This window comes from Cervus canadensis, chromosome 32, assembly GCF_019320065.1.
Source record: "Cervus canadensis isolate Bull #8, Minnesota chromosome 32, ASM1932006v1, whole genome shotgun sequence".
Lineage (NCBI taxonomy): Eukaryota > Metazoa > Chordata > Mammalia > Artiodactyla > Cervidae > Cervus > Cervus canadensis.
In genome coordinates this window covers 29,440,522-29,455,783 of record NC_057417.1, presented here as the reverse complement: position 1 = coordinate 29,455,783, position 15,262 = coordinate 29,440,522, and the positions used below count along the sequence as shown (strand labels likewise).

At 61.2% G+C, this 15,262-nt stretch overlaps 1 protein-coding gene across 5 annotated transcripts; it reads right to left on the bottom strand.

Annotated features, from left to right (window-relative positions):
* Positions 1 to 83: 83 nt before the first annotated feature.
* GIGYF1 (GRB10 interacting GYF protein 1) lies at positions 84 to 15,130 on the bottom strand. 5 transcript variants are annotated; one of them, XM_043455089.1, is made up of 31 exons: positions 14,875 to 15,130; positions 13,971 to 14,063; positions 11,452 to 11,581; positions 10,320 to 10,564; positions 10,205 to 10,234; positions 9,047 to 9,198; positions 8,906 to 8,966; positions 8,682 to 8,792; positions 8,458 to 8,587; positions 8,284 to 8,379; positions 8,064 to 8,175; positions 7,865 to 7,973; positions 7,554 to 7,594; positions 7,166 to 7,336; positions 6,794 to 7,047; positions 6,558 to 6,666; positions 5,984 to 6,121; positions 5,665 to 5,762; positions 5,264 to 5,435; positions 4,993 to 5,159; positions 4,777 to 4,877; positions 4,578 to 4,694; positions 4,332 to 4,432; positions 4,120 to 4,202; positions 3,886 to 4,032; positions 3,582 to 3,815; positions 3,189 to 3,373; positions 2,954 to 3,114; positions 2,706 to 2,866; positions 2,494 to 2,623; positions 84 to 2,404 (listed from the first exon to the last, which is right to left on the bottom strand). In XM_043455089.1, exons 8-31 carry the CDS (start codon positions 8,714 to 8,716, stop codon positions 2,352 to 2,354), a joined length of 3,105 nt encoding a protein of 1,034 aa, XP_043311024.1. In that variant the 5' UTR covers positions 8,717 to 8,792; positions 8,906 to 8,966; positions 9,047 to 9,198; positions 10,205 to 10,234; positions 10,320 to 10,564; positions 11,452 to 11,581; positions 13,971 to 14,063; positions 14,875 to 15,130; the 3' UTR covers positions 84 to 2,351. The 5 variants fall into 5 exon arrangements, with proteins under 5 accessions (XP_043311024.1, XP_043311021.1, XP_043311025.1 ...); XM_043455086.1 differs by lacking the exon at positions 13,971 to 14,063; XM_043455090.1 differs by lacking the exon at positions 13,971 to 14,063 and having other exon boundaries at positions 3,189 to 3,370.
* Between the last annotated feature and the right edge of the window lie 132 nt (positions 15,131 to 15,262).

Genomic DNA, 15,262 nt, shown 5'->3' with positions numbered 1-15,262 from the left:
CCCAAGGCTCATTCCCAGCTCTTTGAGTTGTGTCTGTCATTCCCAGCATTCCCTTCGCCCAAGGAAAAAACTCAAGAAGCAGATGGGGAGAACACACACCAAGTTTTATTGGGAGGAAGTATTTACAGAGGCAGATAGAAGAGAAGGGGTCACATGGGGTGGGGGAGATTGTGGGTACAAGGCAGACGACAGGTTACAGAATGGCCCCTGCACCCACCCCAACCCCAGGACGGGCGGGCGAGCAGCAGGGGCCCAGGAAGACGGGCTGGGGAAGGACAGCAAGGGGCAGAGTCCCTGGGCTGGGGGGCTCAGGGGCTTGTAAACATTGACCACTCTCAGAAGGGGATGGGGGTGGGAGAGGGCTCCCCCTACACTTCCTCACAGGGTTAAGGCCTCTCCAGGCTCAAGGGCCCCCTAAATTCAAAGTCTCTTTAGCTGGGGGGGAAGGGGAAGGAAGAGACGGGGAAGAGTGTCACCCCCCCTCCCCCTGCATTGGCTGCGGCAGGGGCGGGGGCAGTTACATTCAGTCACAACAGTACTCCCCCCACACCTCTAATGCCACCAAACACTGGCTTGAGGAAAGGGGGAGCTGGGGGGCCAGCAGCAGCAAGACGTTTCCCCCTGGCCCATCACCCCCTTATTGCTTTAGAGAGAATACAATATTGTCTTTTCACGGACGCTAACACTGTTGAAACCAGGGAGAAGCAGGTGGAGGGGGCCCCTCCACCCCCGAGGCCAGCTTTATCCCCCGACACTGACCCAGTTGCCACTTTGGTGCAAAAAAAAAAAAAAAAGAAAAAAATGTCGTCTCTCTGGGGATAGATGGGGAAAGAAAACGGGGGCTACTCCCCATTTCCCCAGGGCAGGAAGGATAAATACATTCATGGAGGGGAGGCAGTGGCAGAATCTTGCCCTAATACTGCGCTCTGAGCAATGAGGTCCATGGGAGAAGTTAGATGAGAAACTCAAAAGATACAACAAACTTAAAAAAAGAAAACCCACGAATGGAGACAAACCTAGGTAGGTGATTGGGAATAAGAAGTTGGTGAAGGGCAGCCTACCCCGACCCAGGAGAGGACCCAGGAGAGAGACACTCCCGTTCTTGACACCGCCCCCCCCAACCCAACATTTAAAAAACGTCAGGGGAGCAGGGAGGGAGCGGTCCCTCACTCCACTCCCGTTTGGTCAACAGAGGGGGCAGGGCAGAGCTGGGTGGTCCACATCCCACACAGGTGGCTGCAGGTGGGGGGGCTCCCGCTGCAGCCCGAAGCCCCCAGCAGCCCACTCCCAGGGCCTCCTCAGCCCCGCCTCTGCCCCCTTCACAGGAGAAACAACAGTCGTTGAGTGGCGCCTCTCTCCAGCTCCTGGAGGAACTGCTCTGCCCCAGCCTTGCTCAGGGTTGAGGCGGGGGCGCAGCAGGGGCTCATGGCCCAGGGAATACATTCATGTGGCAAGGCAGGGAGCCGGGCCTCTCAGCTTCACACCCAGGCCGGCCCCCTGAATGGCAGCGGCCGGGGGCGCCCCTCACCAGGGCCAGAGTGGGAGTTCTGCCGGCCTGACGACAGCCAGATGAGGTTGGCACCACAGGCCCTCTCCCATTCACTCCGTCGGCCAAAGCAGGATGGCAGCCTGGGGCGCCGAGGCGGCCTCACGCATTTGTGCAACTTTCCCCGAAGCAGCAAAGCCAAGGGGCTACTCTGGCCAGGCCCCCTGGCCCCAGACACCTCTGCCAGTCACAGCACAAGGGGGCCGTTCACAGCGGGTCCGGCCGGCGGGGCTGAGGGGGCCTCGCTGTGCAAACTGCTGGCGCCCCAGCTTCCAGTTACCCCAGTGGCCCGCCTTGGGGCGGGGAGGGTAAGTGCAGCCTCAGGGGCCAGGCAGGAAGGTCCGTGGGCCATGTCCCCAGTGCCCCAGATAACAGTGTGTTTTTACTTTCAGTCTCCTAACCATTTTTTTTTGTTGTTTTTCTTTTTTCTTAAAAAAAAAAAAAAAAACCCAAAAAACAAAAACCTCTGTGGATCTTCCATTATCACTCCCACTATCCGACAAAGGGAAAGGGAGTGCTTAGAGTCTACTTCTTAACTATTTTTTTTTGTCTCTCCTATGTTTCCTTCAATGTCATTTAAAATTAAAACCAAAAATACAAACAAAAAAAACCCTTCCCCCAATCTGTAAAGTGCCTCGTGGTGGGTGAGTTAAGGTGCATCGTGTGGTTTGTAACAAGTGCTGGGGACCCTGCCCCTGCTTCCTCCTATGCTCCCCGTGAGGAGCCTGCAGACTGGGGACCGAGGGGTCCAAGCCGCTGCTGCTACCCCTGGCCTACAGCCCAGGGTGCTGGTGGGACGGGCTGGTCAGTAGTCATCCACGCTCTCGATCTCACCAGAAGGTCCGTGCAGGGAGTACCCTGAAGCCAGGGGAAGCTGGGTTTGAGCTCGCCCATCCAGGCTCCTGCCCGGTTCTGAGGAAGGAGCCGCCTCCCCGCTCCACACTCACCCAAGATGCTGGGGTCCGAGTGCAGCATCAGCGCCCGCCTCTTGGCCTTGCTGCCCTCCCCGGGGCCGAGCTTGGTGCTGTGGTTGGTCTGAAAGGCTGTCTGCAGGGAGCCACTGCTCAGCCAAGCCTCCTGCAAAGCAACAGAGAGGAAAGACAGGGGTCAGGGGACTCTGGGCCCCTCGCCGCCTCCAGCCAGGGCTCTGAAACCTCACCTGCTGCTGCCGCTGCTGGCTGGCCTTCTGCTTGGCCCTCCGCTCCAGGAATTGTTTGGCAAATTCTTTGGCTTCCAGCGTGTCCCCCAGGCAGGAACGGATATAGTCGTGGACGTCATAGGGGGATTCCACCTCCTTGAGGATCGCTACAGCCATGGGCACTGTGGGGCAGGATGGGGGGTCAGGACCCACGGGACGGCATCTGGATCCCCTGGCCCGGCCCCCTGGGGTAGGTGTGCCGCCCCTACCGTCCAGGCTGCCCGTGGTGCTCAGCGTGTGCAGCATCTGCTCACACCACTGGGTGAAGCCGTCCTGGGGCCGGGGGATGCCCTGCAGCAGCTTCAGCAGTTTCTCTTCCTCCTCCGTCTTCTTGCGCACAGGCCGGCCGGACAGGTGGCTGTACGAGTCACTGCGCGGGACGGGGTGAGTCGGGGTGTCCCCTCAGGAGGCCCGCGCCCCACCCCACCAGGGCCCGGCACCCACCTGAGAGAGGGGCTGCTGCGGCTATTCTTCAGGCCCAGGCTCCGGGCCAGGCTCCCGCTGCTCTTGAGGGTGTCTTCCCAGAGTCCCAAGCCGCTGCTGCCCCCACTCTTGTCGGGCCCGCCCCACAGTGGCCCGGCCTCAGATACCCACTGGTTCAGGGGGGCGGTGCCCAGGCCCCCGAGCTGCTGCAGATGGCAGGAAGTCAAGGGTGACCCACACAGGAGGGCACATGCTCAGGGGTGCTGAGCGGGGAGGTGCGTTCAGGTGGCAGAGGCAGGGTGAGGTGAGGGCCTCACGGCAGAGCGCGCCTCCGGAGTCCGACAGGGACCCGTGCGCCCCCCCACCCCGGGTCACCCTGGGAGCCGACCAGAAGGTGCCCGCCAGCCTGCTCACCACGCGGTGGTTGGGGGCCTGGGCCCGCGATGGCTCCCGAGGCGGGGGCTGCTTATGCAGGTGCCGCTCGCCCTCCAGCTGCAGCTCCAGCAGCGTCTTCATGGACAGGCCCTGCTTGGCCAGGCCGGCCCACAGGGGGGGCGGGGAGCTGGGTGCAGGAGGCACGGGGACGGCGGCCGCCGCCTGCTGCTGCTGCTGCTGCAGCAGCTTCAGCAGCAGCTCCTGCTGCCGCACCTGGAGGAGAAGCCGCTGTGAGGGCCGCCCCCCAAACCCCACTCCGAGCCGGCGGCGGGCGGGGCCCCACCTGCTTGCGCCGGAACAGCTCCTCTTCCTCCTGCCGCCGCTTCTGCTCCTCCTGCTGCTGCTGCTGCTGGCGGCGCTTCTCCTCCCGGCGCTTGCGCTCCTCCTCCTCCCGCTTCGCCCTGAGCTCCACTTCTCTGCGCTCCTGGAACTGGCGGGTCGGGATCAGACACCAGGCTGTCCTGGCCATAGCCTGGCCCCTGACACCCAAGGACTCCGGCCCCAGGGGCCCACTCACTTTGTGTTGCAGCTGGAGTTGTTCTAGAATTGGACCCTGAGTCGAAGAGTTAATTGGTATGTCCCAAAGACTGGCCTCACCGCCTGCGGGGGCAAAGGCAGCTGCAGAGGGGAGCTCCGGCCCCCGGCCCCCCACCCACTGGGGGCCTTCGGGGGTGGAGAGGGGACTCCCAGACCTGGGACAGGCTGGGCGGGCAGCCGCGGGCCACACACCTGACTGTGGTGAGGCTGAGGTATGTATGTCCCAGAGGGAACCCGAGTCTGGCACCGACAAGGACCGGTTCATCGTCGGGAGCAAGTTCTGGTCCCCACCCCTGGGGAGAAAGCACTGAAGCTCAGCGCCCTGAAGCCTCCTCCCGTCTGCCCCTCTCCCCACACCACCTGAGGGCCATCAGGTACAGACAGGCCACACACATGCTCAGCCCCGGGCACACAGGGCGGGAATGGCAGCCCACGCACCTGGGGGGTTTGAGAGCTTGGAGCTGCTGCAGGAATGCGGTGAGCTGCTGCTGCTGTGGCGGCGGCAGGTCTCCCAGAGCTGCCTTTTCCCGGAGCACGCACTGCGGAAGCTGGCGGCTGCCGAGGAGCGTGCGTGTGAGGCAGGCCAGCCCCGCATCAGCATGGGCCCTGCTGACCAGCCCTGCTAGGAGCCCCGTACCTGCCGACCAGCTGGAGAAACTGCTGGTGCTGCAGCTGCTGGTACAAGGCGGCCGCTGCCAGCTCCTGCTGCTTCTTCAGCCGCTCCTGGTCCAGGTTCCCCTGAGTGAGGCCACAGCGTCCCCGGGGCTCTGCCCATCTGGCTCTGCACCCACCGCTGCCCTCCGTCACACTCCTGCCTCCCGTCCCTGTTCCGCGCCAAAGGGGGTACACTCACCAGCAGTGGGGGAGGTGATGGACCAGGGGCGAAGGGTACGCGACCCCACATCTTGATCACCTCACCCAGTGGCTGGAAGCCCTCATCACAGCCCCGCTTCACCAGCAGGGCCATGGAGAAATAGCCCGCCTGGAACCACTCTGCCATCTCCTGGGTCGTGAAGGGGCCTGGGCCAAGGGGAGGGCAGCCACCGTCAGAGAGGTGCGCCAGAGAAGCCCATGACAAAGATGGTGCTGTCCCCGAGCCCCACCCGCACCCCCAGCCTGTGCACCTTGGATCTCGCCCTGCGGGTCCTTGTAGAACCACTTCCGGGCCGCACCGTGGCTGAGGGGGAGGGCAGTGGCGGCTGCAGAGTGGCGCAGGCCCTGGGCCTGGATGGCGGCTGTGAACTGCTCCTCCTCCAGGGAGCTGTCCTGCAGGGAGGCCACGAGCTTCTCCGCCTCCTGGGAGCCCAGGGGAAGAGGGAAGGCTCAACTGCCCACTTCCACCAACACAGAGGGGGCTGGGGCTGAGGGGGTGGGGTCAGGAAATCAGGTCTGAACATGGCGGGCAAGATGGGGAGAAGGTGGGAACCTGATCGAGGACAGACAGAACCAAGACTCTCTGTTCCCTGCAGGGGAGGGTTCCCAGAGCCTTCGAAGCCCGCCTCCATCCCTCCCCCCCGCCCCACACCTGCTGCAGGTGCTTCAAGCCTTCATCATCTTCCAGATCTGGTGGGCCGGGGGGTGAGCCCGCCCCAGGACTCAGCTGCATTCCCCTCATGTCATCTCCTAGAAAGAGCCAAGAAGGGAAGGTGGGACAGGGCAGTCAGAGAAGGGGGCAAGACAGTGCCCATCCACTACCCTTACTCCAGGAAAGTGGGTGCTAACTGCCCCCACCCCCCCCCCACCTCCCGACCAACTCCCCTGCAGCCTCCTTCCCACAGGAATGGGAAGCCCTTTCCCCACAAGCTCCAGGCTCCAGGGAGATGGTGGCTCTGCCCTCAGGCTACCTTCAGCTGCAGGCAGGTCTTTCTCCACTGGGTCATCGCCTTCCCCATTAGCTCCCCAGAGTGGGCCCAAGGTGGGCAGTGGGGACGGGGAACTGGACTTCTCCTCCTGAGGAGGCAGTGGGGTCAGTTCCTTCCCACCTGAAAACCAAGGGTAATTACCAGAACTCAAAAGCAAGCCGGAAGGCCTGAAAAGTGACTAAGCACAGATTGTATGATTGTGGCCAGAAGAGCCTCTGGGTATTGAGTCCACCCACACAACTCTGGTCAACACGCCCAAGGTTTGGTGAGCAGACACCACAGAGGCTCCTCTGCACACTCCTTTCTGCTCCTGCAGTAAGGCCGCGCATCTGCACCGCTGTCCAGGGCTGCGGACACACTACCAATGACTTAACACCGTCTTCCACAGATTCGAGTGATTTTCAAAGGTCCTTTTGATTCTGCTTTGATTTTCATCTAACACTCGGCCTTTAGGACAGAGGCCTACTGTTTCCAGGCTCCTCCACACGCCCTGTCCACACCGGCCTTTCTCCGCAGACCCAGCTCGAGGCTGCAGGTGTCCACCCCACAGGCTTACCCGCCTCGGGCCCCTCCTCGTCCAGCCCTTCGGAAGGTTCTTCCTCCTCTTCCTCCAGGCCCTGGAAGTCGAGCTCCTGTTCCTCAGGAATGGGCTCCTTGGGGCCCTTCTGCACGGGGTGGGGGGATACGACAGGGAGGTGAGTGGCAGAGAATAGTGCCATGAAAGGACCCCCCTTGGGGCAGGCAGGTGCCCACCAACCTCTAACAAAATCTCCCTCGCCTCCCTGCAGATACCTTGAGAGGCAAGAAGGCCCCGGAGGCATCGAAGGTGCCCATTTCTTCGTCCTCATCATCCAGGCACCACTCCGGGAGCCCGTCCTTGTCGTCATCGAAGCCGTCGGGCCCTCGGCACCTCCGGAGGTGAGAGCTGCCCCCCCCACCCCGGCCCTCCTCTTCACCACACCCGCCTCGATCCCCTCGCAAATCAAATTCAAACTTGCGACGCCGGTCCCCATGTTCCCGCCAGCCAGCAGAGCGGGGGCCGCCATCTGGGCAGGAAAAGTGGGGGAAGGAGAGTCGGTACCCAATCAAGCCAGAGTCTCCACCCTTCTGCTGATCACCAGGACCCCCCCCACCCCCACAACGCCCACCTGACCCCCATCTCACCAGGGCTGGCGGAGCGCCAGCGGTCACCGTCTCGCCGGGGTCCTGCCCCAAGTCTCCAGCTGCCTTCTTCTTCCTCCTCTTGCTCCTCTCGGAGAGAACGCCAGTTTTCGCTATCTGAGCGGGCGTGCTCCTTCCTTGGGCCAGCCCCTCCCTCATCGAACCCGGAGCGTGCTTGGGGGCAGGGCAGGAGGGGAAGACACAGTCAGTGGACGGCGGCCATGGTCCCTGTAAGGCTCTTATCAGACACTTTGTGGGGAAAGAAGAGCCCAGCACTCCTGCCCCCACCACCTCCCCCAGGAAACGGCCCCAACCTGGGTCAGCCATTTCAATCTCCACCCCCTCTCAACAACCGGCAGGGCCCGGCCACCACCCTGGCCCCTCTGCATACCTCCATCCCTCCTGGCCGACTTCTCAAACCGCCTCTCGCCTCTGTGGGAGGGAAAGGTGTGGGTCAGAGGACCAGTCCCTCCCTCCCTGCAGGATCTCAGCTCACCTTGTCCATTCTGCCCTGAGAGAAGTGGGGGGTGGGAGGGGGACTGGGATTGGAAGGGAGCCCAAAGGCAAGGCCACAGGGGTCAGAGAGCGTGGACAGAGCTCTCTGACCAGGGCTAATCTGGCAGGTCTCCCGGAGTCCTCTGATGACAAAGACCCAAGCCTCCCTCCGTGGGGCCCTCTCTGCCACCCTGTCCCAGCCTGCACCTGTCATCCCAACTCTGGCTACGCTGGATCTCCCGGGGGTTTCGGCCAAAGGCCCCTTCACCTTCTTCAATGCTTCTTTGGTAAAAGCAACTGTCACCGCGGCCGCGGCCTGGAGGAGCGAGGGGCGCGTGGGAAACCTGCCGATCACCCCCCAGGTCCTCAAGCCCGCCCGCCCCGGAGCACGCCATGACCCCTCTACCTCGGCTCCGCGTGCTGCCCCTGCCACGGGAGGCGCCACCTAGGGGGGGCCCAGCCCCTTTCCCCATCAGCCTCAGCACGGCCACGCTGTTCACTGACAGGGAGAAGTTTCTCTGAGGAGGGAGCCAGGGGTGGGAGTGAGGACCCAGGCACCCGAGCACCCCCCGTCCAGAACCACACAGCCTCCGCCCCCGCTAGCAGCTGCCCGGGCTGGGCCCCACCTGCTCCTCCTCAGTCAGCGGCTCCAGCGCAAGGGGCTGCAGCGGTTCCTCCTGCAGCAAGGCAGCAAACTCCTTGTCCTGCAGCTCATCAGGGACCTGTGGATCGGGCAGGAGGTATGCATGCTCCTGGGCCTTCCCCACTAGCCGGGGCCCCGCGCCCTGGGCCGCACCTACCTTGCTCTCCTTGACATAGAGGGCCAGCATCTCCTCGCGCCCGTAGCGATAATCGGCCAGCTTGTACTTGGGCATGGCGGGGGACGGGGGTGGGGAGGCCACACTGCCACCACTGGAAAGAGCCCTCAGCCTGGAGGAGGAACACGCAAAAGGGAGAGACGGGAATGTGAGCAGCCCTCTTCTTCCCGGGCTTCTCCATGCCCCACTAAGCACGCCTGACTCACCACTCAGGCCCAAAGTTGAGGGTCTCCGCTGCCATTGTGGAGCTGGGCGTGTCCCAGAGGTTGGTGGGGAGGAGCAGGGGAGGGGGTACCCGGTGTTCACTCTCCAAACACCTGTGGAGGCACAGGGGATGCCAGGTGTTGGGGATGGCACACCCAGCGCCCGAGAGGGAGAGCACTAGGCCGTCACCTAAGTGGACACAGTAACGGGCTCACTAAGGACTCACCGAAGCCAGCCACGTGTCACTCACACCATCAGTTACCCAAAGAGTCACGCTGGGGGAAGGCCTGGGGGAGGGGAGGAGATAGGCAGCTAGAGCCCCTGCCAGCTTCCACAGAGGGATGCCCTCCCTCTGGGCCTGACTCACCTGGCAGCCTTGCCCGGGGAAGCAGGTAGGGCTGGGGCTGGGCCCTCTCCAAGAAAGAGCCTGTGCTGGGGTGAGCCAGGACCCCTGGGCAACCAGATGTTGGTCTGAGCAGAGCAGTGCCCAGGGAGGGACCTTCACATCTGGGAAAGATCCTTAACGAGGAGCAAAAAGAATAAAGTGGCTTAAGTGAATGGTCAGACAGACCTCCCTGCCTTCAGCCCTCCTGTCTCACATAATAGGAAGGCCCACAGGTGCCTGGAAGCTGCTGGTTAGGGAGCACAGGGGACCACAGCCCTGGCTCCTCCTCATCTCCGCCCTCTGCTCAGCAGGCCTCCCAGGTAGTGAGTTGACTCAGCAGAGCCTGACGGAGGAGCTGGAGGTGCGGCAGAGAACGCCAAGGGCCGCGGCATTCAGTAAAGGGGGGCTGGCCTACAAGTGATGTTCGTGTCAGCTGCTCAGTCGTGTCCAACTCTTTGCAACCCCATGAACTGTAGACCACCAGGCTCCACTGTCCATGGGATTCTGTCCGGGATTCCAGGCAAGAATACCGGAGTGGGTTGCCATTCCTTTCTCCAGGGGATCTCCCTGACCTAGGGATACAAACCGGGTCTCCGGCATTGCAGGTGGACTTTTTCTTTTAACCATCTGAGCCACCAGGTAAGCTCACACATGATGTTTAGGACAAAGATAAAACACACACAAACTAGCAAAAAACCCACTGGAATCACAAATGTTCTAGAGAGAAAAAAGGCTGGTTAAGAGAATTAGAAATTGATCTGGGGGTTACTTCCCTGGTGGTCCAGTGGCTCAGACACTGCACTCCCAACGCAAGGGGCCTGGGGTTCGAGCCCTGGTCAGGGAACTAGATCCCACATGCTGCAACTAAGACCTGGTGTGGCCAAATAAATAGATATTAAAAAAAAAAAAAAGAAAAAATTTATGTGGGAGCAAAATTACCTCTCCCCTGAAAAGACTCAGGTCTGGGTGCTTGGCAGCTAGAATCCTGAGACTGAGTTGGGGGAGAAACCTGGTACAAAGGGAGCAGGGGGGCCATTACCGAGCCAGAGGCGGGGCGGGGAGGGGGGCGGAGGTCGGGGTGGCGGCACACCAAAGGCTGCAGGCAGGCAAGTCTGGCCAGCATGCCCAGGATTCACTCACCAAACAAGGATCAACACCGAGGTCCTTTCCCTGGGATCAGAAAGAGCCTGATCATAAGCACAAAGAGCCAAGAAGGGGACAGCGTCACTGTAAGCTAGGAAGAGGGTTCCCTCACCATAAAGCAGAAATAAGGTCAGAGTCACTGAGGCTGACAGAAGCGCGAGGGCGGTGGCAGTGGCCTGTCCCTCTAAGGAACAGCAGAAGGGGCTGTCAGGAGGTGGCTCATCCCTGGTGGTTCCGAGCACGGGGCAGGCGGGCAGGGTCTCAGGGAGCCGTGTGCAAGGGCCTCCCTCACTGGCTGGGGCGGGGGCTGGACCGGAGTGCCTCCACAGTTCCCATCAACTCCGAGACTCCACCGCTCTGGGAAGGAAGGGGGAAGAAGGGTTTCCACCTGAGGGGCCGTGGGAAGTGGCTCTCGACCACAGCTGCAGGCCAGAAAACGAAGCAAAGTCCACCCCAGACACAGGACCCACCCCAGAACCCCAGCAGCCTAGGCTGAGATGCAGCGCTGCACACCACCCAGAGCAGGGCTGGTCTCCCCCGGCGCGGGCATCTCCTTTGCATCAGCCTCAGCTGGCCCCTTCTGGAGGTGGAGCCCACCCCGGTGAATACGCCATCAGAAGACAAGCCTGTTGCAAAGTTCTTCCTGTCACTCAATTTGACTCAGTCTCCCAGAACGGTGGAGGCCAGTTAAGTCTGTGGATGCTACAGGCCTTATGGAATTCACCCAGTGGATGAATCTTGAAAACATTAGCTAAGTAAAACATGCCAGTCACAAATGAACAAATACTGGCTAATTCCTCTCACCTGAGATGCCGAGGTGAGTGAAATTCAGAGGGACAGAGAAGAACAGTAGTGCCAGGGCTGGGAGGCAGGAGTGGGAGTTGTTTTTTAGGGGGGACAGTTTCAGCTGAAAGGGGGCAAAGGAAAAAGTTCCAGGGATGAGGTGGATGGCTGCACAACATGAATGTATTTAATGCTGCAGAATTGTATCCTTAAAAATGGCTAAAATGGTGTATGTTACATCTGACCACCATTTTAAAAAGGTTTAGGGGAAAAAGAAGACATATGGGGATAGCTCTCCCATACCGAAGTCTTCTCCATTCCAAGAAAAACACCCCACTTCCTAACAAACTCAGGAGAGGCTGTTCTGAGCCTCTTCCAGGCCACCCCAGAAGAGCCCCATCTCCCAGGCGGACAGGAGGAAGAGCCCGCGGCGGGGCAGGGACAGAAAGGGGACGACTCACCCTCCCGCCTGTCCAGGGAGTGGGAAGGCGGCTGGCCGCCAGGCGCTCTCCTCTTCGGGCCGTCACCTCTCTGTCGTGTGAGGAGCGAACTGAGGAACGGCGGCTGACTCTGGGCTGAGAAGCAGGGAAACTGCACAGGTGTGAGAGAGGCAGTCAGGCGCAAGGACGCAGAGCAGCCGTGAGAAAAACCGAGGGTCTGGGCGGGCCCAGCCAGCGGAGGCCTGGGCCTCGGGAGCCGGTGGCTGCCTGGCCCCTCTTCTGACCGCGAGCAGCACACAAGCGCCCTGTGGTTTCTAGTGCCAAACAGGCATGCACCTTTTCCACTGCTTCTCAAGTGGGGGCAACGCTGCTCCCCAGGGCACATCCTGGGGGACATTTCTGGTAGGTGAGACTGGGAAATGCGACCAGCATCTCAGGAGCAGAGGTCAGCGACACTGCTAAACATCCTACGAGCCACAGATGTCCCCCAACAAGGGATCATCTGGACCCAAATTATCAACATCTAGGGGCTTCCCTGATGGCTCAACAGTAAAGAATCTGCCTGCAATGCAGGAGACCCTGGTTCGATCCCTCGGTCAGGAAGATCTCCTGGAGAAAGGAATGGCAACCCACTCCAGTATTCTTGCCTGGAGAATGCCATGGAGAGAGGAGCCTGGCGGGCTACAGTCCACAGGTTCGCAGAGTCAGACAGGACTGAGCGACTCTCACACACTCACACACACACACAGATTAACAATAGTGGCAGAATTAAGAAACTCTTCTGTACGCCTCGGGCAGGGGATAACCACACCCACTGTCTGTTTAGGGGGAAGAATGGAAGACAAGGAAACCAAATTGACTCCAGTTCATTCCCCTCTCTGAAGAGCAAGGGAATCATCCCCTAATTACACTGTCCCATGAGAGAAATCTGAAATCCCGCCAGGAGGGAAATCCTCCAGAAAAGAACAGATTAAACAAAATTGTCCCAAGTCTATCACAAACTTTCAAAGCCCAGCATTTGGATCCCTTCCCAGTGAAGGAAAGAGCGGGAGGTGGCAGGCAGAGGACTGGAGACAGCCTCCCTCCCTGGCTATCTGATCTAAGGGTGTCCTGCTTAGCCCCCACCGCTCAGCATCTGCGTGCCTCATCAATCCACAACCCTCCCCACCCCTTCGCCTTCTCAAGCCTCACTATACCCTCCCTCCCTAGGGCATCTGAATTATTGCCATTAAAAGGCTGCCCCCTACCGGAGTCCAAGGGAGAGGACACTGAACCTGGTGTTCACCAACAGGCTTGAGGAACAGGAGGGGAGCCTGTTCTCCCGCGTTCCGAAATCACAGGAGAAGGAAAAGATCCAGAGACTAGGCGGTCCCAGTACACACTAAGTTAAGAACATTATTTCCTCATTCCATCACCCCTAAAATTAGCCCCAATCCAGAGTAATGCGCCTTGGCACAGGAAGGCACCACCATTAACAGAAGTAGAATCCCAAATTCCCCAACATTTGAGCAAGCGCCCAGCCCCAAGCTTGTTGGAGGTGACTCCGCCCTTTCTCAGGGTGGAAAGAAAGAGTCTCCACTCGTGGTAGGAAGAGAACTCGCAGGCTTAAAAAGAGGTGCAAGCCTGTGTTCCTCTTGGCAGGTATGTTAACCCAGCTCTGCCCTCTGGGCTGTCAGGACAATACCCTGAGGAGTCTAGTAGTTAACAGTTTTCAAAGCACTTTCACACTTTACCTCATTTGATCCCTTCTGCCCACTTGCTGAGGCTTGGGCTCCAGCCAGGGAAAACAAGGAAGGGAGGCTGTAGCTGCCCTGACAGGAGACCCCGAAGTCTCTGACACCCTACCCGAGCCTGGAGAAGGGGCACACGCTCGGCGGGAACCACCCCAAACTCACAAGCATACTTTGTGAGTTTTAAACCATTTTTCTCATTAGCATTTAAAAAATCCTTCCCAGAACCACCTCTTCTCACCTCCTCTGCTCGAAAGTGGGGCTTTTTTTTTCTATCCCAAACTCCAATCACAGATGTAGAAACCAGCACAAATGAGAGGTCCTTTAATCCATCAAATCACACACAATACTGACGCATCCACCAGCTGAGAAACCCAGGCCAGGAGTCAAAGAACAGAACTCACTTGAGTGTTGCCACCACATGGGACCCTCAAGGTCCCCGGTCCCTGCCATGACAGCAACACAAAGCCCAGATCTGTTTCAACCCGGCCCGATGACACACCGGACCTGCCATCTAGGAACTAAGACTGATGCTGGTGTGAGGGTAGGTGGCCTGGGACAGCACAGAAAATGGTACAGATGAAGGACCAGAGAGCAAAGTCCCACACCGTGAGAAGCTAAGGGGACCAGCCTGTAAGTACTCAAGGTGTTCCAGGTGCAAAGCCAGGAGCGGGGGCTAAACTGCAACCGAGTGTCAGCTCCCGGGGCAGCAAAGAGACTGTGAAGGCTGATCACTGGAAAAGCCGAGATGAGAAGCAAGAGGGGAGTGAGACCGGGGTGAATGGAGGAAAGAGCTGGGCTAACAATTACCGGCTGAGCATCTATCTTCCTGGGCCAGGCCCGGCCGTATGATGAACCAGACCTGGACTCTTAATGGGAATTCTAGTAGTGACTGCGTACGACCTGCGAGGTGAGGGTCTCTTTGAAGTTAACTTGAAAAAATAAAAAACAGTCAAAGTGTGAGGGGCCGTGACTGGGGAGCTACTGCATCAGGAGAGATGGGCTGAGAAGGGCCCAGCCCGGCCACAGGACAGACTGAGGTGTTTCACTCGGCCGGGCAAGCGGGAGGAAGGAGACCCCAATGACCAAGCATTAATCGCTCGCTGAAATGTAGGGGCAGACCCAGTCGAGGTACTGTGGTTAAGAGAAGAGGCTTCCACGTTAGCCAAAGTCACGGATCGCTTGCACTTTAAGACCCGCCGGGCCCAGCTCATGCCGAGAAGAACCCGGGGACACGTTGGGCGAAATCTCCGGGGAGCGCCGGGCATTGGGGTCCCAGGCTCCCGGGCGGAGGATGCAGGCGAAGGGAGGTGGGGGGGCCAGACCGGGGTTCCGAGGGGCCGGAGGGCGACCGTTAGGAGCGCGGGGGTGGGAAGAAGGCGGGCCGGCCCGGGAGGACGGCGTGCCCTTCAGGGAGGGGGCGCCAGGTGCGGGGGCGCCGGCGGCCGCCCCCGGGAGGGAGCCGGCCTCCCTCGGGGCGGCGCGGGGGCCCGGGCCGCGCGGGGCAGGGGAGGGACCAGCAGGGAAGCTTGGGAGGCGGGCGCACCGGACGGCGGGGGCGGCGGCCTCGGGAGGAGACGGGGGAGGGTCCGTGCCGGCGGCCCCGCTCCCGCTCTGGCTCTCGCAGGCTCGGCGCGGCCGCCTCGGCGTCGGGGGCGGGCCTGGCCCAGGCCCGGCCGCGGGCTGGGGGTCCGCGGGGCCGCCGGGCGCTTACCGCGGCGGGCGGGCGGCGCGAGGCTCCGGTCCCGGGGCGTTGGCGACGCGCGGCGGGCCGGGGGGCGGCGGCGGCGGGGGTGGGGGCGCTGGCGCTCCCGCGGCGGCCGCTCCTCTCTGTTTGTGTTTGTAGCAAGATGGCTGCCCGCCTCGCACCACGTGACGCGGACGCGGGGCCGCCCCCGCCGCCGCCGCCGCCGCCGCCGCCGCCGCCGCCACCGCCACCGCCCCCTCCGCGGCTCCGGCCCGCTCCGACCCGCACGGCCTGGCGCGCTCCCCGCCTGCCCGGCGGGCACGGCCCGGACGCCCGCCGCCCCCGGACCCCCCCGACCCCGGCACGTGACCCGGGAGCCCGGTTCCTCACGTGACCCGGCCTGCCGCGGGGCCGG

What these genes read in the sequence shown, in the direction of transcription:
- GIGYF1 (XM_043455089.1), bottom strand. Translation starts at nt 8,716, where the DNA reads ATGGCAGCGGAGACCCTCAACTTTGGGCCTGAGTG. An exon ending in GTCGGCCAGGAGGGATGGAG is followed by an intron (nt 7,337 to 7,553) that starts GTATGCAGAGGG and finishes CCTGCCCCCAAG; the next exon opens with CACGCTCCGGGTTCGATGAG. An exon ending in CTCGGACCCCAGCATCTTGG is followed by an intron (nt 2,405 to 2,493) that starts GTGAGTGTGGAG and finishes CCCTGGCTTCAG; the next exon opens with GGTACTCCCTGCACGGACCT.